The 27,797-nt window shown below is 37.9% G+C and overlaps 1 protein-coding gene across 13 annotated transcripts in view; it reads left to right on the top strand.

The window, feature by feature from the left end:
• The window catches only part of LOC110743687 (SAFB-like transcription modulator), an 82,919-nt gene that overhangs the window by 10,996 nt on the left and 44,126 nt on the right, over positions 1-27,797 (top strand). For 5 of the 13 annotated variants that reach the window (XM_031668603.1, XM_031668604.1, XM_031668601.1 and 2 more), the window contains exons 3-9: positions 6,522-6,586; positions 9,837-10,034; positions 10,913-10,960; positions 21,923-21,950; positions 23,281-23,749; positions 24,357-24,406; positions 26,229-26,347. In XM_031668603.1, coding sequence (XP_031524463.1) covers positions 6,522-6,586; positions 9,837-10,034; positions 10,913-10,960; positions 21,923-21,950; positions 23,281-23,749; positions 24,357-24,406; positions 26,229-26,347 — 977 coding nt within the window. The remainder of the gene's footprint in view (positions 1-6,521; positions 6,587-9,836; positions 10,035-10,912; positions 10,961-21,922; positions 21,951-23,280; positions 23,750-24,356; positions 24,407-26,228; positions 26,348-27,797) is intronic. The other 8 variants (XM_031668608.1, XM_031668602.1, XM_031668612.1 and 5 more) reach the window with 8 other exon arrangements.

Here is a 27,797-nt window from a genome sequence, read left to right as displayed (position 1 = left end):
GATATTACAAAAGTTAGGGACCTGCAGATGTAGTGACAGGATGTACTGACAGGATGGGGTTATACACGAAGTTAGTTGAACTGCCATGTCATCCCTTTCTCCCAGCTGGGCCAAATAGAAATCTAGACCTTGTTTTCTTATTTTTAACTTTTAGAGATTATCTATTTGTTTATTTTTGAGGAGTCTCGCTCTGTCACCCAGATTGAAATGGAGTGGTGGCGCAATCTTGGTTCACTGCATTCTTGACCTCCTGGGCTTAAGGGATCCTCCCACATCAGCCCACCTAGTAGCTGGGATGGCAGGTGCACACCACCACACCTGGCCAGTTTGTGTGTTTTTTGTAGATATGGGACTCCACCGTGTTGTCCATGCTAGTCTCGAACTTCTGACCTCAGGTAATGATGCCTTTACCTGATGGAGGCCAATGCCTTGGCCTCCCAAAGGGTTTGAGATTACAAGTTCGAGCCACCATGCCCGACCTGTTTTCCATTAGTGTCCAGCATAGGATTTACTCCATTATCAGTCAGAAAATATATAATGCGGCTGGGTGCAGTGGTTCACCCCTGTAATCCCAGCACTTTGGGAGGCTGAGGCGGGTGGCTAACCTGAGGTCAGGAGTTCGAGACCAGCCTGGCCAACTTGGTGAAACCCCGTCTCTACTAAAAATACAAAAATTAGCTGGACGTGGTGGCGGCATGTGCCTGTAATCCCAGCTACTTGGGAGGCTGAAGTGGGAGAATCGCTTGAACCCAGGAGATGGAGGTGGCAGTGAGTTAGGATCACACCACTGCACTCCAGCCTGGATTACAGAGTCAGACTCCATCTCAGAAAAAAAGAAAAAAGAAAAGATATAATGCTTGAATATTGGCTGGTTTTATATTATATATTTTTGTATTTATTTTATATATGTATATATTTATATATAATATGTATAATATGTTATATGTATATAATATATAATTAATGTAATATATAATATATTGTACATATATATTACATACACATTATATTATACATATTCTATATTATATACATATATATAGTGTTGTACTAGGTTCTGAGCTGGCTGATAAACGTTATAGCCTTTTCTTTTTTTTTTTTTTGAGGCAGAGTGTTGCTCTTGTCACCTAGACTGGAGTGCGGTGGCATGATCTCGGCTCACTGCAACCTCCACCTCCCGGGTTCAAGCAATTCTAGCTTTTGGGAGGCCTCAGCCTCCCAAATAGCTGGGATTACAACCATGAGCCACCGCACCTGGCTACTTTTTTGTGTTTTTAGTAGCGATAGGGTTTCACTATGTTGGCCAGGCTAGTCTCAAACTCCTGACCTCAAGTGATCCCCCCGCCTCGGCCTTCCAAAGTGCTGGGATTACAGGCGTGAGCCACCTCGCCTGGCAACATTATAGCTTTTTAAAATGAGTTATATTTTAAACTCATTTTAAAATACGGAGGGGGAAGTGTTTTTTTACAAAATAAGAAATTACAATATAGTCGACTGGTGTCAGGAGTTCGAGACCAGCCTGGTCAACATGCTGAAACCCTGTCTTTACTAAAAATACAAAAATTAGCTGGGTGTGGTGGCATGCACCTGTAATCCCAGCTCCTTGTGAGGCTGAGGCATGAGAATTGCTTGAACCTGGGAGGCGGAGGTTGCAGTGAGTGGAGATCATGCCATTGCACTTCAGCCTGCATGACAGAGTGAGAGCCTGTCTCAAAAAAAAAAGGAAAGAAGTTACAATATAGTTTCTAATTTACTATGTGTAAAACAAGCCAAAAGTTACAAATTATGAAAGCAGTGCAAAGCTAATGTAAGATTTCAGTTTTCTTGAATATTATGTATCTATCAGGTTGTTACTGCAGTTTCATCACTGTTTGACAATGTTGTCCTAATGGCTTTTAAGATTACAAGCTGAAACATTAAATGTCCAGTGTGATTGTACTTTAACTGCTGTTGGAAATAGTATGGGACAGCAAAGTTAGACCATTTTTACATACCCCAGCGCTGCCTCTTGTTGCCCATGCGTCATAGTCATCGGGCGAGTCTCACATTTTAAAATTTTATACATGTGGATTTTGGAGCTTCTGTTTACACTAACAGAGATAATATTTTAAACAACTGGCATATTGTAGCTCCTCAAAGATCTAATGGTTTTGAGGAATGGAAATTGGGCTGCGTTTAAATTGAAGCACTGCCACTTACTAGCTTTGTAATCTAATTTTTCAGAGTTAGTTTCTCTTTTGTAAAAGGGGCATAATTGTTTCAGAGTAGTTGTGAGGATAAAATTTTAAAATACAAATACATAAATGCATGTGAAGTATTTATCCTAGTACCTGGACCATAGATGCCACTTCAGTAGTAATGACTGCTGTTTTTGTTGCTGAAGTGTAATTTGATTTTCCTGTTATTACTAAAAGAAGTGAAATTCGATACAGAGTGTGCATAGTATGTAATTTGTCATTATGCTGAGGACTGCCATTTCAAATATAATACTTTTATTTAAAAATTTTTTTATTTTGTATTTTTTTGAGATGGAGTCTTGCTCTGTCACCCAGGCTGGAGTGCACTGGTGCAGTCTCGGCTCACTGCAACCTCTGCCTCCTGGGTGCAAATGATTCTCCTGCCTCAGCCTCCCAAGTAGCTGGGATTACAGTTGCCCATCACCCCGCCTGGCTAATTTTTGTGTTTTTAGTAGAGAACGGGTTTCACCATGTTGGCCAGGCTGGTCTCGAGCTCCTGACCTCACGTGATCTGCCCACCTCTGCCTCCCAAAGTGTCGGGATTACAGGCGTGAGCCACGATGCCCAGCCAGAACATTCAGAACATTTTTATTTATTTATTTATTTATTTATTTTGACACAGAGTCTTGTTCTGTTGCCCAGGCTGGAGTGCTGTGTTGCAATCTTGGCTCACTGCAGCCTCCACCTCCCGGGTTCAGGTGATTCTCCTGCCTCAGCCTCCCGATTAGCTGGGATTACAGGCATGTGCCACCATGTCCGGCTAATTTTATATTTTTAGTAGAGATGGGGTTTCACTGTGTTGGCCAGGCTGGTCTCAAACTCCTTACCTCAGGTGATCCACGTACCTCAGCCTCCCAAAGTGCTAAGATTACAGGCATGAGCCGCTGTGCCCGGCCTTATTTATTTATTTTACTTTTAAGACAGTGTCACTCTGTCTCTAAGGCATGAGTGCAGTAGGGCGATCTCAGCTTACTGCAACCTCCGCCTCCCCGGTTCAAGTGATTGAACCCAGTGCCTCAGCCTCCCAAGTAACTGGGATTACAGGCATGCACCACCATGCCCAGCTACTTTTTTGTATTTTGTAGTAGAGATGGGGTTTTGCTAGTTGGTCAGGCTGCTCTCGAACTCCAGGCTTCGAGTGATCTGCCCTCCCCACCCTCCCAAAGTGTTGGGTATACGGGCATGAGCCACTGCATCTGGCCTCAAAGATAATTAAATTGAATTAATTCACCACTCCTTATTAGAATAATGTGTTCTATACAGGTCATAATAAAATATAGTGGCAGGAATTCAAGATCAGTCGTGAGAAATCCTGGCTTCAGTTCTGACAGCACCATTTTCAAGTTTTAGGCAAGGTATTTAACCTCTCAGGCTCATTTTCTCTTTTGTAAAATTGTGATAATGGACCCATGTACCATCATAGGGTGCCTGGACAAATCAACTGAAATTTTTTTTAAGTGCTTTGCAAATTGTAAGGCAGTTTGTGATTATAAGGAATAAATAGCATTTGTAAATGATCTAAAGGAGTTCCCCCGAAAGTTCTCCTCTATAGGCTGTTTGGTGGTGAGTGGGTATGGGAGAGGATTTGATGTTTTGGTTTATTTTGCTTCTGAGACAGGGTCTCGCTCTTTTGCCCAGGCTGGAGTGCAGTGGTTGGTATAATTACAGCTCACTGCAGCCTTGCCCTCCTGGGTTCAAGCAATCCTGCCACCTCCTGGGTTCAAGCAGTCCTCCCACCTCAGCCTCCTGAATAGCTGGGACTACCGGCATACACCACTACACCCAGCTGTGTCTAAAAAAAAAATTTTTTTTTTTTTTTGAAGAGATAGGGATCTCACTGTGTTGCCTGGGCTGGTCTCAACTCATGGACTCAAGCGCTTCTCCCACCTCAGCCTCCCAAAGTGCTGGGATTACAGACATAAGCCACTGCTTCCAGCAGGATTTGATATTTTAAAAGAGCTTTTTTTCTCCTAAAAAGTAGCCTCTTTAAGGTTTTTGTATTATGGAACTTTCTCTAAATGTAATAGAAGAATTTAATTAGCTGGGTGTGGTGGCTCACGCCTGTTATCCCAGCACTTTGGGAGGCCAAGGTGGGTGGATCACCTAAGGTCAGGAGATCGAGACTATCTTGGCTAACACGGTGAAACCCCATCTCTACTAAAAATATAAAACATTAGCTGGGCATGGTAGCATGTGCCTGTAGTCCCAGCTACTTGGGAGGCTGAGGCAGGAGAATCGCTTGAACTCAGGAGGCAGAGGTTGCAGTGAGCTGAGATCGTGCCACTGCACTCCAGCCTGGGCAACAGAGCAAGACCCTGTCTCAAAAAAAAAAAAAAAAATTAGTAGTTTTCTTTTTCAGGAAAAGAACATCTTTAATTTTTTGTCTTTCTTAAATAGATTAATACTTTCAGATGAACAGACTTTTCTTAGTGATTGCCCTTTTAGTAACTTCTAATTTTAGACTTTAGGGCAACGTAATCAGATAGACTTGTTTTCATGTGAAATTCTCATGTACAAATTAAGTTTAGTGATAAAGAGAATGATGACAGTAATTATAAATTTATATGCAAAGCATTAATCTACAAAGGTAACAGTAAACCAGAAAGTTAAACCAAAAAGTTGTTTTCCCCAAAATGCAAACATCAACATTGTAAATAGGAAGTTAGCACAACACCAAGCGCCACACCTCATTTCTTATTTGGTTCTCACAAGCCTTCAGCTGCCAATTGAGTAAAAGAAAAATCCCCACTCCTAATCTTGTTTTTTGCATACTTGGAAGGACTAGCATAGCATTTTCCCTTTTACCACTCATTCGTGGAAATGACTTACAGTTGGGAGTAGATGACAGATAGGAGCTACCGAGGAGACTAGGGAAATGCAGATATACTAACTTTTAAAATATTTATCCCAACAGCTAAACCTCTACCCTGATTACTGAAGCTTAAACTAGGTAGTAGCACTCTCTGTGCCGGTTATAGGCAAAGGGAAAAAAGTTCATTCATTGGCCTTAGGAAAGAACATCCATTCATGTTTCAAAAGAAATGGGGAAAAAAAAAATTTTAACAGTAAAGTTCCAGAAGATGTGTTTTTTAATGACATTTCTAGTACACCAAGGATTTTTAACTAGGATTTTGTGGACTAGCCTGAAAACATAATAAACTTTTAGCATTGCCTCTGTGGAAAACTTTTTTGTTTTAAAATGTGGAAAGCGTTTTTAAAGTTCCAACTACCAGCTGGGCGCAATGGCTTAATGCCTGTAAATCCTAGCACTTTGGGAGGCCGAGGCGGGCAGATCACTTGAGGTCAGGAGTTCGAAACCAGCCTGGCCAATGTGGTGAAACTCCATCTGTCTCTACTAAAAATACAAAAATTAGCCAGGCATGGTGCCTTGTGCCTGTAATTCCAGCTACTTGGGAGGCTGAGGTAGGAGAATCTCTTGAACCCGGGAGGGGGAGGTTACAGTGAGCCGAGATTGTGCCATTGCACTCCAGCCTAGGCAACAGAGTGAGACTCTGTCTCAAGAATAAATAATTATTCTTAAAAAAAAAAAATTCTAACTACCAGTTTGCAAAGTTTTGAAGATGGGCAAAGAAGGTCTGTAGTTTGTCTGAAAGCTATTAACAGTTTTCACTTTGCCTTAATTTCTGCATGCCTTAAATCAGTTATTATGTTAAGTGGCCAGCACTCTTTATATTTAGGCTTTTGGATAAATAAATAATTAGCATAAAAGTAGTCACTGTATTTAAGGAATTTCTTCTCTATGAAGAGGCAAGGTATACTAGAGACAGAGTACAAGGCAATATGTCATCAATCACCTGATGGATTGTAAGATGAAGATTAAAGTGTGAGAATTTTTATTTCAGAGAATGCTGGTTGAAGAGAAGAACATAGGAAAGGCTTTGTGGGAGGTACAGATCTTGTACTTAGCTATCAGGTGTCTGTGTATATATAGTCAGTAGAATGCCATTGAAAGGTATCACAACTTCTCAGATAATTGAGGATAGAAAATTCAACTGGTGTAAAGAAAAATGCATCATACATGTCAAATCAGTTAAGCTGATGGGTTCATGTGTAGGATTATGTGCACAGTGTATTTCAAACAGCATGACATAGGAAAGCTTTTTTTGTTTGGGACGGCTCTGACCAGGTGGTTTATAAGCAGTTGGCATTAGCTTTGTTAGATAGTTTGGGAGTGGAGAGTGCTATTGCAGGGTAGACTCTGAATATTTTTTGTTCTTAAAGTAATAAAATATCAGTTGTTAGCCCATTTTCCTTCTTTCACAGGTAAAAAACATGAAGCAGACGAGTTGAGTGGAGATGCTTCTGTAGAAGATGATGCTTTTATCAAGGTAAAGTGTTCATTACTCAGGTTAAGATGTTTATTTTAAGCTTAGTATTTTGCATCATGAATTTTGTGCATTGCATTGAAGAATGGTCACTGAAGTATGTAGGTTAAAGATAAAGACCTATATACTGACAATGTATAATATTGTCAATCTCATTAACTCTCATAATTGAGAAATAGAGTAAATAACTTTAATTAAATGAGATACAAAAGCTAAAAATAATAATCTCTCCAGGCCTTTAGGTAGAAAGCTGGCCAGGGAAATAGCTACAAGATAATAGATACGTATGTTAGTTCCTGGACAGAATATCACAGGGAAGGATATTGATAATTTATTTTTTATCTGCCATTGCATTTAGCTTTTATATATAATTTACAGAACTTAGAGTAATGTAGACCTCAAAATACACCGAGAAAATTGCTGAGGTGTTACTACTTGATAAAGATCAAATTAAGGGCCAGGCGCCGTGGCTCACACCTATAATCCCAGCACTTTGGGAGGTCTAGGCGGGTGGATCACTTGAGGTCAGGAGTTCAAGACCAGCCTGGCCAACATAGTAAAACCCCATCTCTACTAAAAATACAAAAATTAGCCAGGTGTGTTGGCGTGTGTCTGTAATCCCAACTACTTGAGAGGCTGAGGCAGGAGAATTGCTTGAACCCAGGAGGTGGAGGGTGCAGTGAGCCAAGATGGTGCCAATGCACTCCAGCCTGGGCAACAGAGCAAGACTCCATCTCAAAAAAAAAAAAAAAGAGAGAGAGAGAGATCAAATTAAGAAATTTGTTTTGCCATTTAAAGATGAATAAGCGAGGCCTTTTGGGGCCAAAAATGAGTGTGTTTCAAAACTGGCTGGCCAGAAAAATTATGGATGTAATTTTAATTGGGGTTGTGGCAGTTCTAAATACTACAGCTATAGAACAAGCTGTTTATAATTGTAGTTAGGGTTTAAATTTTTTTTTAATTATTATTTTAATGAAAAGTGATCTGCTTATTTGTTCTTAAGTATTGTGGTATTTGCAGGAATTATTTCATGAGTATAGTTTCTCTTGAATTATGTACATTTGTGCCCCCATATATTCTGTTTCCTGGGTAAAACTAGTCCATATTGTCATCATGTCTCTTGATGTTTGTGTGTTTTACCATAGAGTCAGCTCATGTTCATTTACACACCCATCTCTCCTGCCTCCTAGCTCTCTTCACTCTCCACACTGCACATACACACACACACACACACACACACACACACACACACAGCCCTACCCCCAGAAGGTATTTTGTTGAGGAGTTAACCCTGAAAGCAGATAATTTTAGGAACTATTTGCCCAGGGATCCATGAAAATTGATGATTGCATGTCTGTAATCAGCTTGTGTTTGAGCCTTTAAGTTTTGGTATTCTGTTACCCTTATTATATATCTTCCATCAGGTTTGTTCCTTTCTTCCTATTTTTCTCCAGTTGTCTTCACCAGTAAGTGTATGATTAAGCAAACATTATCCATAAGCTGTAAAAACATTGTGACTCAGTAAAAAATCTTCTACTTTTCAAATTTGTTTCTTTCAGCTCTTCAGTTCATAAAAATGTTACAGTCATTTGAAATGTCCTAAGGAGATACATACGTCTATTCAGAAGAATAATAGTACTGTTTCTTATATGTGCTACAAAGGATGCCTTTGTGTTATTGTTAAATAAACCTGGTCATAACGTCTAGAATAACAAGGGAACTTTTTGTTTGTTCGTTTTTGTTTTTTTGAGATGGAGTCTCGCCCTGTTGCCCAGGCTGGAGTGCAGTGGTGCAGTCTCGGCTCACTGCAACCTCCACCTCCCTGGTTCAAGAGAGTCTCCTGCCTCAGCCTCCTGAGTAGCTGGGATTACAGGCGTACGCCACCAGGCCCGGCTAATTTTTGTATTTTTAGTAGAGACGGGATTTCACCATGTTGGCCAGGCTGGCCTCGAACTCCTGACCTCATGATCCGCCCGCCCGTCTTGGCCTCCTAAAGTGCTGGGATTACAGGCATGAGCCACCACGCCCAGCCCTTGGAGCTTTTTAAAAAATTCTGTTTAAAGATATCTTCAGTTTATTTTTGGAAGTATTAACATGTGATATATTTGATAGAAATTAAGTGAATGTATTTTTCTCATCTCCCACAGTTGATAATTTTGGAATTTATACAGTAATGGTTGGTAAATATCACCTATTGCCTAAATACCAGAATTGTATAGAAATTGCTTCTGTGAATAGGTGAGGAGATTGGTCAAAGTTGGCACCTCAGAATAGGTGAAGTTTCCTTGGTAACTTTCCTTGATCTTTCTTGCGCCTATACTTCTGCCATAATACAGCCATGTACTCCATTTTCAACCCCTCACGTTCCCCAACTCATACTGTAGTACGTTTGGTCAAACAAGAGATCCCCTGCTCTGCAAGCACTCCACATTCCAAAACAATCATATTCTTTTCTATGCCCACCTCTCGATAGAAATTTCAGTTTCCTCACCGCAATTTAGCTGTGAATGATTAGTAGTCATGCCTCTGCCTCTTTTACCTTTTAACCCAGAAGCCTTTTCTTAAATCCGCTGGATTTACCATAAGAACAGGAAAAAAGGAAGGAACCTTTATTGCTTTTACCCCTTTCTCTGCACTTAATCAGAAGAAATTGAGCAGATTGCTGATTTCGTTTTCACTGAAGTACCATATATCCATAAACTTTGAAGGACAAACAGACCCAATCCCAACCTGTGTTACCCTTCCTAATTGACATTTGGCACAGTGGTAGATTTCAAAACAAATACATTTCAATTAGTTATTTGCATATTTTTCAAGAACAAGCATTGATGCAGCAGTTGGGTGTTCTTTATTATTAGAAGTAAACTTTGTTTTAATGTATAAGACTTCCAAAGTCTTTGAAGTTAAATCAACGTATGGCACATGGAGAAATCAAGCCATATTTTTTGGACAGCTCCTAGAAGGTGGCTTGGTAAATATTAAATAACTGGAATTTAGAGCATCTCTAGTAGCAATTCAATTAGTGTGCATTTTAGTGTGAGAAATTTGAGAACTCAGATTCGTGTTTGATGATCGTGGTATTAGACCTATCTTTAAAGACACAGTTAATATATAAGGTAAAATGATTGAACTTTGGGAATATTAAAATATGATCAAATTTGACACATTTAAAGGTGTAAATTACCAAAAACATTTGGTGGATAGCCCACGCTACTTTGCCTCTAGTTGTACCAAATTTTCTTACCATTAAAAGGACTGTGAATTGGAGAATCAAGAGGCACATGAGCAAGATGGAAATGATGAACTAAAGGACTCTGAAGAATTTGGTGAAAATGAAGAAGAAAATGTGCATTCCAAGGAGTTACTCTCTGCAGAAGAAAACAAGAGAGCTCATGAATTAATAGAGGCAGAAGGAATAGAAGATATAGAAAAAGAGGACATCGAAAGTCAGGTCTTTAGCCAGTTTTTTTTAAAACATGACACAAATTAAGTTTTAAATAATAAAAAGTACTTTTTTCTAGTTCAATTTGGAAGTCTCAGAATTTTTAAAAGATGTGCTACTAAAGCTACTTATAAGTCATCTAAAATCCTACCACCTTAGGCAACCTTTTAAATTTTTGCTTATTTCTTATAATATTTATTTTTACATAGTTGTTACAGAGTTAAGTTGATATTCTGTATTTTCATATAACATATAATTTCATAATTTTCCCATAATTTATTAGACTGCTTTCTACAATTCTAATATACTCCTTTAATTTTGGACATTTTAAGTTTTAAGGCTTTTTCCCTACTCCACGATGAATGAATGTACCAATTTCATTCTGGCATTGCCAGCATTACTTGGTGGTAGGGTTTTTTCCCCTTTCTGCTACCTTAGCAAGTATAAAAGGTTACTTTAATTTACATTTCTTTGGTTATATCAAGGGTGGGGAATTACTTATGAAAGTTTAATTTTAAAGTAGATAATATTTCCAAATATTTTCTTTGAAATAGACCATTTGTCCTGCTTTGAAGTATGTTAGTACATTTTAAGAAAGTCAGTGGGTTAAGGAGTCAGTGCTGTTAGTATTCATGCTTAAAACACTTCACTTCTACCTACCTAATAAATGAGGGGCTCAAGAGAAATGTTTCTAATTCTCTAGCGACATGGCTAACTTTTTTTTGGCATAAAATATAGTCTGAATATTAAGCATTGATTTAGTACCCATGGTATCATAGACATTATACAGAAAACAAGGCAAATGATAATCAGGTATAAGCATAAAAGCATTCTCATGTTACCCAGATATTTTGTAAAGCAAAGCTATTGTATACCCTTTTACATAGGAAATTGAAGCTCAAGAAGGTGAAGATGATACCTTTCTAACAGCCCAAGTAAGTTTACATTTAGTCCTATGAATTTGATATTGTGGGTGGAAGGGCTTGGAAAAGGAATCTTATTTTGACTTCATAATTCTTTAATTCATGTAACTGTCTTAAATTTAATACTGAGTTATTTACGTGACATACACAAAGTACTTAAAACTATTGGCAAGGCCGAGGTGGGTGGATCACGAGGTCAGGAGATCGAGACCATCCTGGCTAACACAGTGAAACCCTGTCTCTACTAAAAATATAAAAAATTAGCTGGGCGTGATGGTGGGCACCTGTAGTCCCAGCTACTCAGGTGGCTGAAGCAGGAGAATGGCGTGAACCCGGGAGGCGGAGCTTGCAGTGAGCCGAGATCGCACCACTGCACTCCAGCCTGGGCAACAGAGTGAGACTCTGTCTCAAAAAAAAAACAAAAACAAACAAACAAAAAGATCGGCAGCTGAAATTTCTGTTGCCAGAAAGATAATTGGAGTTATTATGAGTTTCCTATCATTTTCAGAATTTTAGAAAAAAAGTCCATCCTTTCTGTAAAACCTAACTCTGGTTACTAGTCTTTTGAGAAGTCTACATTCTTCTTGATTTTTTTCTTGTCACTTGATGTAAAATAAGTCTTTTAAAAGTATTAATATCCTTTTCAAAGCTTTATTTAAAATTTTGTTAATTTAACACTCCTGTAACAGGCATAGTCTAAAAATGATTAAAAATTTCTAGAAATTTACTTGGGGGGTGTGTGTATTGCAAATGACTGCACTTCAATGTGTAATAACGTGTTGCTGCTAATGTGATACACATAGTGGACTTTTTAAAGTGACTTACAGATGTTATAAGCAGACATCTGCAGATCAATTTCTGCATAAAAAATTATCCTTTGTCTTTTTCTCATATCTGTAACTAAAGAACCCTTTGTTTTTGTGTCCTCTTAATTTCATTTTAATTTTTAATCTTATAAAAACCAGAGAGGGTTTGGTGGTTTTGATCCGAGTTGGTTTTCATCTGATAAATAAATGCACGCATCCCCGGCGAAGGGAGTCAGTGCCCATTGGCATGTATTAGCTCTAGAATTACCACAGTTATCCAAGTAGGAGAGGATCGTGTCCTATTTAAATGGTGTACTTTCAAATAGAGATATGGGTTCCTTTGTTTACTAGATTCAGAAAAAATAGTCATCAGGTCAGTTATTTCCTCTGGGTGGTATTTCCTAGTAGAGTACTTGGGCCTTGTATTCATGGACTACTTATTGATGGCCCCTGCATGCTTTCTTTCCTGCAGTGCTCTTGCCTTTGAAATGCTAGTGAGCCACAGATGCTTCTGAGGCTATATATTGCCTCTCTGTGTGTTGCAGTGGAGGAGAAGTTGCATTTGGGAGAAAAATTGCATTTCTGGGAGAAATGTTGCTGATCATTTGGAATATTCAGAAAGGAAATATTAGAATGGTGAAAGTCTGTAAGGCTGTCCCTAAGTACATTGATTTCCTGGTGATAAAGAATCTATGAGGGGCTGGGCGCTGTGGCTCATGCCTGTAATCCCAGCACTTTGGGAGGCCGAGGCAGGTGGATCACAAGGTCAGGAGTTTGAGACCAGCCTGACCAATATGGTGAAACCTGGTCTCTACTAAAAATACAAAAAATTAGCCAGGCCTGGTGTTGGACACCTGTAGTTCCAGTTACTTGGGAGGCTGAGGCAGGAGAATGGCTTGAACCTGGGAGGCAGAGGTTGCAGTGAGCCGAGATCGTGCCACTGCACTCCAGCCTGGGCAACAGACCGAGACTTGTCTTGAAAAAAAAAAAGAATCTATGAGGAAAATTAACTCTTAAATCGAGAGAGTACCTTTTCTAGATTACTGATTTGCAAAAAGGGGAAGTTGAGGTCTTTATATTATTTGGCAGCTGGATATTAGCTTCTGTCAAGGATCACTCCTATAGTTGTCCACTGTGTGAGTTGTATGAAGGCATCATATCTAAGGATACCCACTTAAATAATAAACTTCATTACAAACATTTTTTAAATGGATGGAAATATATCTGAAGGAAGAACAGTTATGTATTTCTTATCGGGGAGCAAGATTCGCCATATTGTATCAAAAGATGAGGTTACATTTTTAGAGAAGTTTTCTTTAAAATGACCTTTTTCCTCTTTCTAAATAATGTCTCGTGGAACATCTAGAAACATAAATGTATCTAGGTTCCATATGATCTAATGCATCTAAACATGCTTACTGAGTCTATTACTATGTGCATTCAGGGATACTTCATAGTGTAACCATCACCCAGCTTCAGCTGTTTTCAGTTAATGGCCAGTCTTATTTTCCTCTATGCTTCTGTTTACTTTCTCCCTTCTGCATTATTTTGAAACAAATCCAAACATATTTCCCTTGAAAAATTTCAGTATGTATCTCTAAAAGAGAATTCTTATTTTTTATATTAGCACTCCTAAAATAAAAATTTTAATATTATGAAATATACAGTTAGGATTCAAATGTTCAATTTTTCTATAGGTTTTTTTTTTTCATTATGTCTTGTTTAAATCTAGATACCAGTAAGATCTGTATGTTGTGATTGATTGAAATGTTTTAGGAGGTTTTCCCTTCCATCTGTTTTCCTCTTACTATTTTGTTGAAAAAAGCAACTTGCTTATCCCACAGAGCAAGGGTTAGCAAAAACAGGCATCTCATGTAGTTTGCCAGTTGCCACTGTAGAGCTTCCAAGGCCTGGATTTTGCTGATTACATTCCTGTGGTGGTCAACATGTTCCTTTGTTTATTGTATTTTTTGTAAATTGTTAAGTTGGTTGTAGCATCTAGAGGCTTGCTCTCAGATTCAGCGTTAACACCCCACCCCAGCACACACACAGCCGCCTCGTAGGTATAGTACTGTGTTCTTCTATTTGGATGCACATAATATCTGGTTGTCTTTTTGTGATGGTACCAATCATTGATGATTCATACCCAAGTAGGGGTTGCAAAGGGATGCTATTCTAATTCTGTCATTTCTTCTGTATATATTGGAATGTTTCTAGAAAGAGAAACTTCCGCTTATTTACTATTTGGTTACCCTGTGGTATCATTTACACAGGAAAGCCAGGATATATGTTTGATTCTTTCATTTTTATTTACCAATTTTCAGAATATTGAGCTGGTTCACTGGCATCTCTGACAGTGGCCAGTTCTTAATTTTTTCTTTTTTCCTCTTTAGATTCATTTCAAACTCATGGATTTGTATATATGTAATGTATTTTGGTCCATCACAGTTGTTATCCTTAATGCTTACGTTGTTCCATGTAGTGAGAGCCTCATCAAGTTGCCTCTTGAGTCCTTTCAGCATGATCCTAGTAGACTTTGATTGATTCCTTGCTTGATGGTATGTAAAGATGTGCCATTTCCTGCTCTAGAACTATAATTAGGCATTTCTTCTTTATAGTGGTAAATGGTATTTCAAGACAACAATCTAGGTGGTGGAGGTGTTCACTGCTACTGAGTTCATTGTTTCTAGGTCTTTTCAATGTACAATGCTAGAGAAAATGTTGGAGTTGTTTTCTTTGTTTTTGCTTATTTTTACTTTTAAGATAAAACAGACCTTCAATTCATATGGTACTTCCAAGATAACCATTTACTTTATCTTACGGTACACATACAACAACTTTAGAATGATTATACCAACACTACCACCAATGCAGTTACTGAAAGTAATTTAAGATTTTTTTAGACATATTTTTCGCAAGGATGTTTCCCTCTGGGGATGAACAAATCACCGTATTTTAAGTTCTTTCCATTCTGTATGGTTGTATCACCCACTGATACATATCTAGGTTGATTTGTTTCATTTATTTTCAGTATTTAGGTATTGCTTTTGAAAGTTTAGTCTGGGTGGGCTGTGGTGGCTCATGCCTGTAATCACAGCACTTTGGAAGGTTGAGATAGAAGGATTGCTTAAGGCCAGGAGTTCAAGACCAGCCTGGGCTACATAGTAAGACTTTGTCTCTACAAAAAAAAAAAAAACAAAATTAAAATAGCTGGGTGTGGTGGTCCATGCCTGTAGTCCCAGCTACTCAGGAGGCTGAGGCTGGAAGATCACTTGACTGCAGGAAGTCAAGGCTGCAGTGAGCCAAGATCATGCCACTATACTCCAACCCGGTCAATAGAGCAAGACCTTATCTCAAAAAAAATTAGAAAATTTAATCTGGCTGGATGCAGTGGCTCATGCCTGTAATCTCAGTTCTTTGGGAGACTTAGGCGGGCTGATCACTTGGCTCAAGAGTTTGAGACCAGCTTGGGAAACAAGGCAAACCCCCATCACTACAAAAAATACAAAAGTTAGCTGGGTGTGGTGGCGCACACCTGTGGTCCTAGCTACTCAGGAGGTAGATTGAGGTGGAAGGATTGCTTGAGCCCAGGAGGTTGAGGCTGCAGTGACTTGTGATTGTGCCACTGCACTCCATCATGAGCGACAGAGAAAACTCTGTCTCAAAAAAAAAAAAAAAGAAAAAGAAATTATATATATATATATATATATGTATATACACACACATATGTGCAGCATATTTATATAGGGATTTGTCTATTTCAAGAGCCAGTCCTCAGGCTTTGACTTGAAGCTGAAATCTTTAGGCATTAGCCTCTAGGAAGTTATACTAGGTGGACTTTGGTTCAGATTCTACTTCTATTAGTTAATTACAATATTGTGATTGTGGCAGGTTCTCTATTAGTCAATTTATATGTCTATAAAATGAATATTATAATTCTTACTCAGTTGATACAGGGATTAATCATAGATTCTGATGTAGTATATGTGCAATTAGTGGTCATTTGTAGTGTCGTTTTACTAGCTTGAACATACTGCTTACTTGAGAAATTTCTGGAGCTTTTTCTCTAAAATCTTGTTTGCTAATGCTTTAAATTTTTTTTTTTTTTTTTTTTTTTGAGACCGGGTCTTGCTCTGTCGCCCAGGCTGGAGTGTGGTGATGCAATCTCCCCTCACTGCAGCCTTGACCTCCCAGGCTCAAGTGATCACCCCTCCTCAGTCTCCCCAGTAGCTGGGACTACAGGTGTGCACCACCACACCCGTCTGACTTTTGTATTTTTTGTGGAGATGGGGGTTTGCCTTGTTGCCCAGTCTGGTCTCGAACTCCTGAGCCCAAGCAATCCGCCCATCTTGGACTCCCAAAGTGTTTGGATTACAGGTGTGAGTCATCATGCCTGGCTTTAATATGCTTATATTCTTAAAAATTTCCTGTAGTTTCAAGAACCTCTTCAGTGTTTAATATTATGTGTATTCCTTTTTCTATTTGCCCTTGCCCCTGATGTTTCACTAACCTGAAAAATCTTACCTTTTTTTGTCATATGAAAATCTATATACCTCTTACAGCCAGATTCACCTATCTCCACAAAGCTTTCTTTCATCTCTCTCTTATATGTAGTGCTTTACTGTTCACAGAGAGCTTTTTATATTCATTACCTTACTCAATCCTTGATATATCTTACATGGTTTACATGTCAACTCCACTTTATAGGTAAATTCATCCAGATAGATGACATACCACAGAGTAAAACTGTTTCAGTGATAAGACAGGGTAAATACCTAGGTGTCATGATGCCTATTCTGATATTCTTTTCACTAAACTCCACACTAGCAAATGTTTTCTGAGTTCTATTGTTTAACATAGTGCCAAAGTTAAGCACTTCAGATACATGAAAATCAAGCAGTTAGTTCAGTCTTTCCAGCTAAAAACAGCAGTCTTATACTGCATTTATTTAGTACATTTATTCAACAGGTATTTTTTGAGTACTTATGTGCCAAGCATTTTGTACTTCCCTTGATATTTAGCATATTCCCAGATAGGTAAGTAGTAGTTTAAAGTTATTGTGAAGGTTTGTTCAGTCCGAATACAGTGTTTACATGTCAAGCTAGAGGAAAGGAGGTCTTACTTAGCCTATACATGTACATATATCATAAGATAACCTATGGGAAGTAGTAGAATTGAATGTGTAGTAAATACTTGGTTCACTGAAAAATAAGTCCTAGGCTTGTCTTTGTCTCTTAGCAGTCGTTGCTGCTCCTAGGATGAAATGAAAATAAAGGAACTTTATGTCTTTTAGCATTGACTAAGGATTGCAGATCCCCCTGTGAGATAAACAACATGAGTTTGTAGACATTTGCTTCCTCTTCATATGTTAAATATTTTTTAAGACAAACTTGAGTGGTTAATTTTAAAATATGCTTTACATTTAATAAATAAATGTTTTACATTTACTTATTTGCTTTTTTCCTCATTTGAAAAAAAAATCTGTCTTCAATGGGGGGAAATTGTTTTCAAATAGTTGCATATCATGTCTGTGCATATATACCATTTAGACAGGGAAAATTTCCCATTATATTTCTTGGTTTGTTTCCTTATTGCAAGTATTTTGGACTTACTTCAGACTTATGGTTAGTGCTATGCTTGCTGCACATACTGCACAGTAAAATCAACAGGCATTTACGTGTGGTTCATCTTTTCTACTTTACCCAAGTTGTTTTTGTGCTCCACCCACATTGTAATCAGTTTTGTTTTCTAAAAGTTGGGTCAGGCCATTTCCCTACCGGCATTTAAGTATATATCATAAAATTTCTGTTTAAATTATGAAACCCTTCAGAAGACATGCTGAATTATTAAGATAAAAACCTAAAACTTCTCCAGCAAGTAAGACAAACCTTGCTAGTTACTTTAGCAACTAGAAATAACGTTATAATTGACAGGAACTACAATAGAACAAATTATTTTTTTTTTTACATCATAGTATTTTTAAAATTTTACTTTTTAAAATAGCCAATAATTTGGACATGTTTTTTTCTTGAAGCTTCCTTTCAGTTTTGCATCTCTAAAATAATAACTTCGAAATGGTGTGCTCTTTGCATCTGAGGTAGATAAGGAGAATCAAACTGCATTCTTTTATAAAAAAAAATTTTTTTTTTAAATATATATTTTTCTAAAATAGAGACAGGGTTTTACTAGGTTTCCCAGACTGGTCTCAAACTCGTGACCTCAAGTGAACCTCCTGCCTCAGCCTCCTAAAGTGCTGAGATTACAGGCGTGAGCCACCATGCCCAGCCACGTGTTGCATTCTTTAAGTTCATTTAGTCTGCTTTAAATACACGCTAGGGTGTCTCAGTTTATTGCTTCAAGAAAAATTACTAAACTAAAAGACAGTTTGAAAGAAAAAGATTTATCCATAATTCAAGCATAACTCATTCTTCCCTTGCTGTCTCTACCATTCCACCCAAGTTAAAATGTTTTTCTTTCCTTTCCAAATACTGCAAATTGAACACATAATGCTTAAAAGTATATTCTAGTAAAACAATTTATTAAGACATTCTTACAGGCTGGGTGCAGTGGCTCCTACCTGTAATCTCAGCACTTTGGGAGGCTAAGGCGATAGGATCCCTTGAGGCCAGGAGTTCAAGACCAGCCTGGCCAACATGGTGAAATCCTGTCTCTACTAAAAATACAAAAATTGGCTGGGCGCGGTGGCTTATGCCTGTAATCCCAGCACTTTGGGAGGCCGAGGCAGGTGGATCATGAGGTCAGGAGATCAAGACCATCTTGGCCAACAAGGTGAAACCCCACCTCTACTAAAAATACAAAAATTAGCTGGGTATAATGGTACGCACCTGTAATCCCAGCTACTCGGGAGGCTGAGGCAGGAGAATCGCTTGAACCAGGAAGTCAGAGGTGCGGTGAACCGAGATTGTACCACTGCACTCCCATCCTGGGTGACAGAGTGACACTCAGTCTCAACAAAATAAAACAAACAAAAAAATTAGCCGGGTGTGGTGGCGCATACTGGGAAGGCTGAGACATGAGAATCCCTGGAACCCGGGAGGTAGAGGTTTGCAGAGAGCTGAGATCGTGCCACTGCACTCCAGCCTGGGTTGACGGAGTGAGACTCCGTCTCAGAAAAAATGAAGAGGAATTCTTAGAGCACAGTATAATGGACTTAGATAGTGATAGAAATTACATTGCTGTGAGTTGATGATTTACTTGTTCTGGACTATTTTACTTCTCAGCTTATGGTCGAGCGTTTTAGTATTTTTAAGTTTCTTTCATGTTACCCTAGTTGTAAAATAATTGGTCATTCCCTTATTGGCACACTTTAACTTAGTCCAAATATCATTTATTAATAAAATGATTCATAGAAATTATTATTGTTGGCCAGGCGTGGTGGCTGATGTCTGTAATCCCAGCACATTGAGGGGCCAAGGCAGGTAGAGCACCTGGGCTCAGGGATTCGAGAGCAGCCTGGGCAAGATGGTAAAACCCTGTCTCTACCAAAAAATACCAAAAAAATTTAGCCAGGTGTGGTGGCGCACACCTGTGGTTCCAGCTACTCGAGAGGCCGAGGCGGGAGGATCAACTTGAGCCTGGGAGGCAGAGGTTGCAGGAGCCAAGATCACACCACTGCACTTCAGCCTGGGTGACAGAGTGAGACAGTCTCACACACACACAAGTTTAAAAAAGAAAGAAATATTTTGAAAAAAGAAATTATTATCCAAATGTACGTTTGAGCACACTGTAAAATATTTGACATTTTAAGAATTGCATGCTTTTATATGAATCTAAAATTGTATTATAAATAAGCCGTTTAAAGTTCTACTTATGTTTCAACTTTTTTAGTCTTTTTTCACTAAGAGGTTGTTACTCGGTAAAGGCAGCAATGCTTAGTGTTCTCTCTGTACCAACAGCATTAATTTCACCTGGAACCTTGTTAGAGATGCACATTCTAAAGCCTCATTCCAGACCTTCTGAATCAAAATCTGCGTTTTATTTTAACAAGCCCTCCAGGGGATTCTGATGTATGCTGAAATTTGAGAACCACTGCTCTAAGGCTTTGTATGTGGTAATTTCACAACAAGCTTCACATCGCCTGACTTTAAACAGTGTACTTCTGATTAGTTTTTCTTTTAAAAGTTATTAAAAGCTGGACATGCTGGCTCACACCTATAATGCCAGCACTTTGGGAGGCCGAGGCGGGCAGATCACCTGAGGCCAGGATTTCGAGATTAGCCTGGTCAACATGGTGAAACCCCGTCTCTACTAAAAATATAAAAATTAGGCTGGGTACAGTGGCTCACACCTGTAATCCGAGCACTTTGGGAGGCTGAGGCGGGTGGATCACAAGGTCAGGAGATCGAGACTGTCCTGGCTAATATGGTAAAACCCCGTCTCTACTAAAAATAAAAAAAATTAACTGGGCGTAGTGGCACGTGCCTGTAGTCCCAGCTACTTGGGAGGCTGAGGCAGGAGAATCACTTGAACCCAGGAGGTGGAGGTTGCAGTGAGCCAAGATTGCACCACTGTACTCCAGCCTGGTTGATAGAGGGAGACTCCGTCTCAAAATAATAATAATAATAATAAAAATTAGCTGGGCATGGTGGTGGGTGCCTGTAATCCTAGCTCCTTGGGAGGCTGAGGCAGGAGAATCGCTTGAATCCAGGAGGCGGAGGTTGCAGTGAGCCAAGATCGTGCCACTGCACTCCAGCGTGGGGGACAAAGCAAAACTCAGTCTCAAAAAGAAAAAAAAAGTTAATAAAACATTTGGTAGGGCACAGTGGCTTGCACCTGTAAATCCTAGAACTTTGGGAGGCTGAGGCAGGAGGAATGAATGCTTGAGTCCAGGAGTTCCAGACAAGCCTGGGCAACATAGCAAGACCTCTTCTCCACTTAGAATTTAAAAAAAAAAAATCCGCTGGGCATCATGGCACACGTCTGTAGTCCCAGCTACTCAGGAGGCTGTGTGGCAGGAGGATCACTTGAGCCCAGGGTTTGAGGCTGCAGTGAGCTATGATCATGCTGCCACACTCTAGCCTGGACGACAGAGTAAGAAGCTGTTAAAAAAAAAAAAAAAATCAAAACATTTGTTAAGCCAAGCGTAGTCGTTTGCACCTGTAATCCCAGCTACTCGGGAGGATAAGGTGGGAGAATCAGCTTGAGGCCAGGAGTTCGAGACCACCTGAGCATCAATAGCAAGACTTGTCTCTAAAAAGTAAAATGATTATTTAATTTTTTCAGTTATTGAGATTAGAATGCATATTACTTTATTCTTTATAGTCTTATGTTTGGGAAAATGTTGGTTCTCTGTTGCTCTGATTACTTCAGTGATGTTTGCATTATTTGCTTGGTAGAGCAAATTAAGCTTCTCCCCTTTATGACACTTCTGTTTTTAAGCTAGCACATTCTCAATTTTAATTTTAGTGAAGCTGTCAAATATTTTAAAATTAAAATCATGTTTTAAAAATGTGTGGGTTACTTGTTTTAATTCCCTATAGCACAAATACCATTTTAAAATTGGCTTGGCCATCAGTATATGTATGACAAATATGAACTCTTTTTTTGAGACAGGGATTTACTGTCACCCAGGCTGGAGTGCAGTGGTTGATATGAACTCATTTTTAACACATTAAAAGAATGAATAATTTGAAACTGACTTAGTAACTGTTCTTCTAATGTCTGATATACTTAAAGGGGAGTGTTGTTTGTTTGATTTGTTCATTACTGTGTATCCAAGCACTTGAAAGTTACGTCTACAGGTTATACTTTCTGGTACTATTTTAAATAGTATATCTTAGCTAGGAGTACCTGTGAACTGAGTAACATAAAACACATCATCAGGTCAGTCTTCTTATTGACAGCTCTTTGATATGAGGAAGAATTGGATTATATAAACTAGTTTTGAATACCAAAATTAATCCAGTTTGTTATTGATCTACTCATTGATAGATATACCTGTTTTCTAAGATGTCCCAGACTTGCGCCACATCTCTCTCTACATGGACTCTGGTTTTGATTGGAATAGCCTATTTATTTGTTAGTGTTAGGTATCCCTACATAATAATATGAAGCTATCCACCAAATTTCACTTGGCTGATTTTGTACTATTACTAAAATCTAGTTTTATGTGAATTCATTTTACATTTGATTATTCTTTGAATTTCAGGATGGTGAGGAAGAAGAAAATGAGAAAGGTATGTTTGATGCTGAATAGAGTTTAAAAATTGCTAAAATTTAGAAAAACAGTAAATTATGTGAAAATAAAGCACTCCTTATTTGAAATCTTATTTTTGAAATTAGTTTATTTTCAAATTTATCTATTTAGTGAATTAAGTTAGCATCTTGATTTTATTTTCCAATTGGTTTTAATTTTCTTTTGAACACTAAAGATATATTCCAACTTAATAGTACATATCAGTTACTGTAGTGAGCAATGCTATTTTTTATTTAATCCAATTTTTGTTTTTAAAATAACTTCTGGTATACGGTAAGTTGATTAAATTCTTAAGACTGACACTGCAGTAACTCATGTGTGCTTATTGGAGTCCGAGTGCATAACTCACAGTGAATTTTACAACTAGTCCTAAACATGATGAATGACCAGGAGACTGACTTTGTGTTTGCTGCTTAGAGAAACTTCCATACGGTCATCTGACAATTTTAGTTCAGACGAGCTGTCTCATTCAATACAATTACAGGGGCAACAGTAGTAATACATGTGGTCAGTAGGAGGTTATGGAAGAGTCCTTGGACAGAAGTCAAAGGATCCTACTTTGGACTAGAAAGGACATGGAGCAGGGTTAAGCAAGGCAAATAAAAAGCCTAGAAGCAATGACGAAGTAAAGCTACTGACTGAAAATGTCACATGCCCGAAGCCTTTCTGTTTTGGGGGAATGCAAGACATCTTTGAAAATGGTAATTGCAGACTGACTGGACAGGATGAAGACTGGAAATAACCAATTTCCTGAACGTTACGGAGCAGGAGCATCTTTGGAGCCTTCTGTACCAGTTTTCCATACGAATCTGGACTACTCAAGCATTGAAGAGTGGAAAAGATGGGGCCCTGAAATACTGTGAAGACTGATTGATATCCTCAGACTGTGACCTGTCAAGAAGTCACCATGGGAGTTCTGAAGGTCACTAGGGTTCAATCCCAGGATAATTCGAGCATTGAACAACAATCTGCACTTTTGTCACTGTCCCTTGGAGGAACAAAATCTTCCATATGCCATTAACTTATAACCAGAAATGAAGAGCTGGTATCTTCAGGATGGAACCATTTTCTCACTGTTGTTGTTTGGTGTTTGTATGTAGAGATCATTTTTTCCATGAAGAATAAGTGATCCTGGGTAAAGGATGGTTTATGTTAGTTAATACCCTTGTGTTTTTTTTTTTTTTTTCCTCCTAACCTTCCATCAGTGCTAATAACTGGCTTTATATTTTCTAGGTCCTATTCTAGCTTATGAATATGAAATTGTTTAAACTTCTTGTTTTGCCATATTTATTCCTGTTAAATCCTCTTAGATATAGCAGGTTCTGGTGATGGTACACAAGAAGTATCTAAACCTCTTCCTTCAGAAGGGAGCCTAGCTGAGGCTGATCACACAGCTCATGAAGAGATGGAAGCTCATACGACTGTGAAAGAAGCTGAGGATGACAACATCTCGGTCACAATCCAGGCTGAAGATGCCATCACTCTGGATTTTGATGGTGATGACCTCCTAGAAACAGGTAAAAATGTGAAAATTACAGATTCTGAAGCAAGTAAGCCAAAAGATGGGCAGGACGCCATTGCACAGAGCCCGGAGAAGGAAAGCAAGGATTATGAGATGAATGCGAACCATAAAGATGGTAAGAAGGAAGACTGCGTGAAGGGTGACCCTGTCGAGAAGGAAGCCAGAGAAAGTTCTAAGAAAGCAGAATCTGGAGACAAAGAAAAGGATACTTTGAAGAAAGGGCCCTCGTCTACTGGGGCCTCTGGTCAAGCAAAGAGGTTTGTTTTTCTATGTCAGTTCTTTACGATACTGAATTCCAGCATTCAATAAGATCACTCTACATTAAGGGGGTGGCTTCAAGAACATGTACAGTAATTAGTGTCTTATGATCCTGCCTATAATATTTTTGACCGTCATAAGTTACTTTTAAAAATTTTCAAGATCTTCATAATAATGCAGTGTGTTCTACTGATTGCATTGTCGAATGTCAGCATATATTTGGTTTTTTTGTTGTTTTTTGTTTTTTTTTTTCAAATTGACAATTTTTGTGTTTTATTTTTTAAAATCCTTGTGATGATGGTTAATGAACAACTATCAGTTCTAAGAACACAAAATGAAGTCAAGTCCCAGTCCTGAAATCTGGAGAAGATGGCCATATTTCCACTGAATAGAATTGTCAGAAAATCTAGATCTTCAGGCATCTTGGGGAAAATCAGTGCAAGAATCCTCAGGGAGTCATTTGTTCAAATAACCTAATCTAGGCCTTTGGAATTGTTAATTTGTATGAATAGCACTAGTTTGAAATATAGTGAATATCAAGCTGTTCTATTTTGGGTTTGTTTTTGTTTTTGTTTTCAATTTTCTTCTGGTGATTTGCCTCTTTAGCTCTTCAAAGGAATCTAAAGACAGCAAGACATCATCTAAAGATGACAAAGGTAAAGGGTTTTTTTCCCTATTTATTTCAGTGTTGACATTGCATATTTTCATTAAAAAGTAGTAGTTGTGTGGTGTTTTCTTTGACATTTAGTCCTTAAAAATTTTATTGACAGGCTAGGAACTTGAGATGGTCTTTATGTAAACTGTAGAATTATATAGATTATAGGAAACTGATTGATGTGTTACTGTTTACTTACTTTGTAAACTGGTATTGGGTATGTTAAAAACCCATTGGCTAGGGAACACTTATCTGGTGTGTTCCAAGGGACTGTGTTGGATATTAATAGATATTTTCTTACATTATAATTTCAGAACTATTTTATCTTTTGTTAACTCATTTATAACTACTGTATATCACCACAACCTTTTCCCTGTTCACAGATTATACTTTCTGGTACTATTTTGAATAGTATATCTTAGCTAATTAAATAATACTTGTGTGTATTTGTGGAGTCTAGTGTTCGTTTTTCTCTTTTTTCAATTCTTGTAAGTTTCAAAGTGCAATATTAAGTTGCTTTCTGATACTGAGAAATTTCATGCCCATGAGCTATAGTTTCATCTTGTACATGTGCTGTGTTTACTTGAAAAATACTTACTTTCTACAAAAGGATTTTAAGGGAAAATAAAACATTCAGGTACTACAAAGCTTTTAAATACCTCCTAAATGTGTAAGGGAGAATTGTATGCATCTTCTATAGTTTATTTTAAGCCAATTGGTCTTTTAAGGAAAAAAAAATTTTTTTTCTGTAATTAGTAACATATCTGGGCCCAAATGTTACTGGTAACAAAAATGATACACAAACATTGAGTTAACATTTCATAAGGTCCTTGATGAATACCCTTTGTAAGAACAGAATCAAGTATCAACCATTAATATTTAAAATATTTGAGCCAGGTATGTGTTATCTTCTCTCCCTCTGAGTCTACGCTGAAAGTAGCTTCACAACTGTTAACACATGTAATTTTTTAAAACATCTAAAATTTTTACTCTTTCTCCATTTAATGTGAAATATAGAAATTGTTCCTTTTAATTGCTTGTATACTGTTTCTCTTAAAGTGAGTAAAAATTATTTTCCAGATAAAGTCAAGTGAATGAAAATTTCCCTTTTATTACAGCACATTTGAAGAAAAGGGTGACTGGCTAGGCCTGTATCCTAAGATATGGCCTCTATACGTATGAAGCCATAATACGTGTGTGACATAGTACAGAAATGATTCATATAATCATTTACCTGTTATAAAGGATTTTGAGATCTCTGATCTTTAATCTTATAGTTGTTTCAGAAGATTGTTTCTTACTGACTCTAGAGTTATCCAGCTGCATATAATTCCCATTTTGTCTTACCTATTCTCTAATAGGGAATGAAGGTGTACCAGTTGGTTTGTCTTTGTTATTAACCATGTAAATTCTTGAAAAATGTATACGTTACTCTGACTTTTTCTTCTTCCATGTCAATTTCTAAGGATCTAAAGCCCACAGCAGATGTGGCAACTAAACAGTCTGTTCATTGCTAAGTGATTGCTTCCTGGTTGTCTCTATTCAGTGCAGTGGTAGACTATAAATTATTAAAACTGAACAGCAAATTGATTTTTTTACCCTCTTCAACTTAGAACTCATACAATAGGAAATGTACATACATTCAGATTTTTTTCCCTCACTAGTTATGTTGTCTTGTTTGATTTCAATAATAATAAACACAGGATTTTTATATAGTAATGTCATACTATCAAAATTATAGTTTGGAAAGAATGTGGCCCTTTTAATTTTGTATAAAGATTCTGATTGAGATACTTAAACATCTGATATTAAATCTATTCTAGGAAGTACAAGTAGTACTAGTGGTAGCAGTGGAAGCTCAACTAAAAATATCTGGGTTAGTGGACTTTCATCTAATACCAAAGCTGCTGATTTGAAGAACCTCTTTGGCAAATATGGAAAGGTACATTCTTTTTACCTTTTTATCCGTCTTTCTAGTATCTGCATTTGAAATGAGGATTGTATTCTAAATACTATTACATAAATATCTTCTAATTTGTTGTATCTCTTAGGACGGTTAATAGACTGAATTACTGAATTCTGTGGTAATGGTAGATGAGAGTTAAGGGATAAATAGTGTTTCATCATTTAATCTGTCTCTGAGCCTTGGGAATCTTTGTATTCCAAACTTTAAACCTATTTAAGCCAAAGACTAAGTTTATTCATCATGGTACTTTGTAGCACGTAGCTGGGGATCTGGCATATTGCTGAGCCTGATTTGGACATCTTGAAAAAATATATTTATATTTAGACTATTATTAGGCAGTGGGATATATAATTCATTGGGGGCTGGGAGGAACCATATACGATCCTTGTTATAGATTTCTAGTCCAGTAATGGAGAAAAATGTAAAATTGGCTATTATATAGGCATTAGAATCGTTTAAACTTATATAAAGTTATATACAAACATGTATCTATATTTAGTTTATATATAAACTTTTTTTTTTCTTTTTGAGACACAGTCTTACTCTGTCACCCAGGGCTGGGGTGTAGCAGCATGATGTGGGCTCACTGTGACCTCTGCCTCCCAAGTTTAAACTATTCTCATGCCTCAGCCTCCCCAGTAACTGGGATTACAGGCATGAGCAACTGCACTGGGCTAATTTTTGTATTTTTAGTAGAGATGAGGTTTTCACTATGTTGATGAGGTTGGTCTCAAACTCCTGGCTTCAGGTGATCCACCCCTTTCTGAGCCTCCCAAAGTGCTGAAGTTACAGGTGTGAACCACTGCACTATGCCCGTATATATAAATTTAATCAGAAGTTGTTTTAAGTGCTGCGAAGGAAAAGTACACAGGTGTTAAAAGGGCGAGGCTTTACTGTGGTTAGTTCATCAGGAAAAGTTTCTCCGGCAGTTAAGGGGAGACCTAAAGGAAGAGAAGGAGTAGTCAAAGAATACTCCATTAATAACGAATGCTTTGAATTGGGAGCTGCATCCCTGAGGGCACTCAATACTGTCTACTTACATTACAGTTTTTCATATACATCATAGTTAATGTACTCCAGTGTAAGCTCTTCGAGGTCAGGGACCTTATTTACTGTACTTCATGTGCACATGATAGGCTTTCAAATACTGAAATTACTGAATTAGTGACCATTATTGGTAAATAGCCGTTAATATTATCAAAACCTGCCCTCTTGATTTTCAGAGGCTATTTTTCCTGCTTTAATTAGTGAGTTGCCTGAGTGTAAAGGAGGTTCTTGTAGGTGTCAGAAATAGAATGCTGAGAATTGTAGTCCCGTGATAGGCTATGTTATTTTTTCTTCTGTTTTCAATAATATATTGTTAGAGATGTGAAAACAATATTTTAATGTTGATATTTATTAGTAGTAAAACTATATGCGGATACCA

This window comes from Papio anubis, chromosome 7 (assembly GCF_008728515.1).
Source record: "Papio anubis isolate 15944 chromosome 7, Panubis1.0, whole genome shotgun sequence".
Lineage (NCBI taxonomy): Eukaryota > Metazoa > Chordata > Mammalia > Primates > Cercopithecidae > Papio > Papio anubis.
The sequence above is the reverse complement of the archived record's forward strand: the minus strand, read 5'-3'. Positions and strand labels throughout refer to the sequence as shown.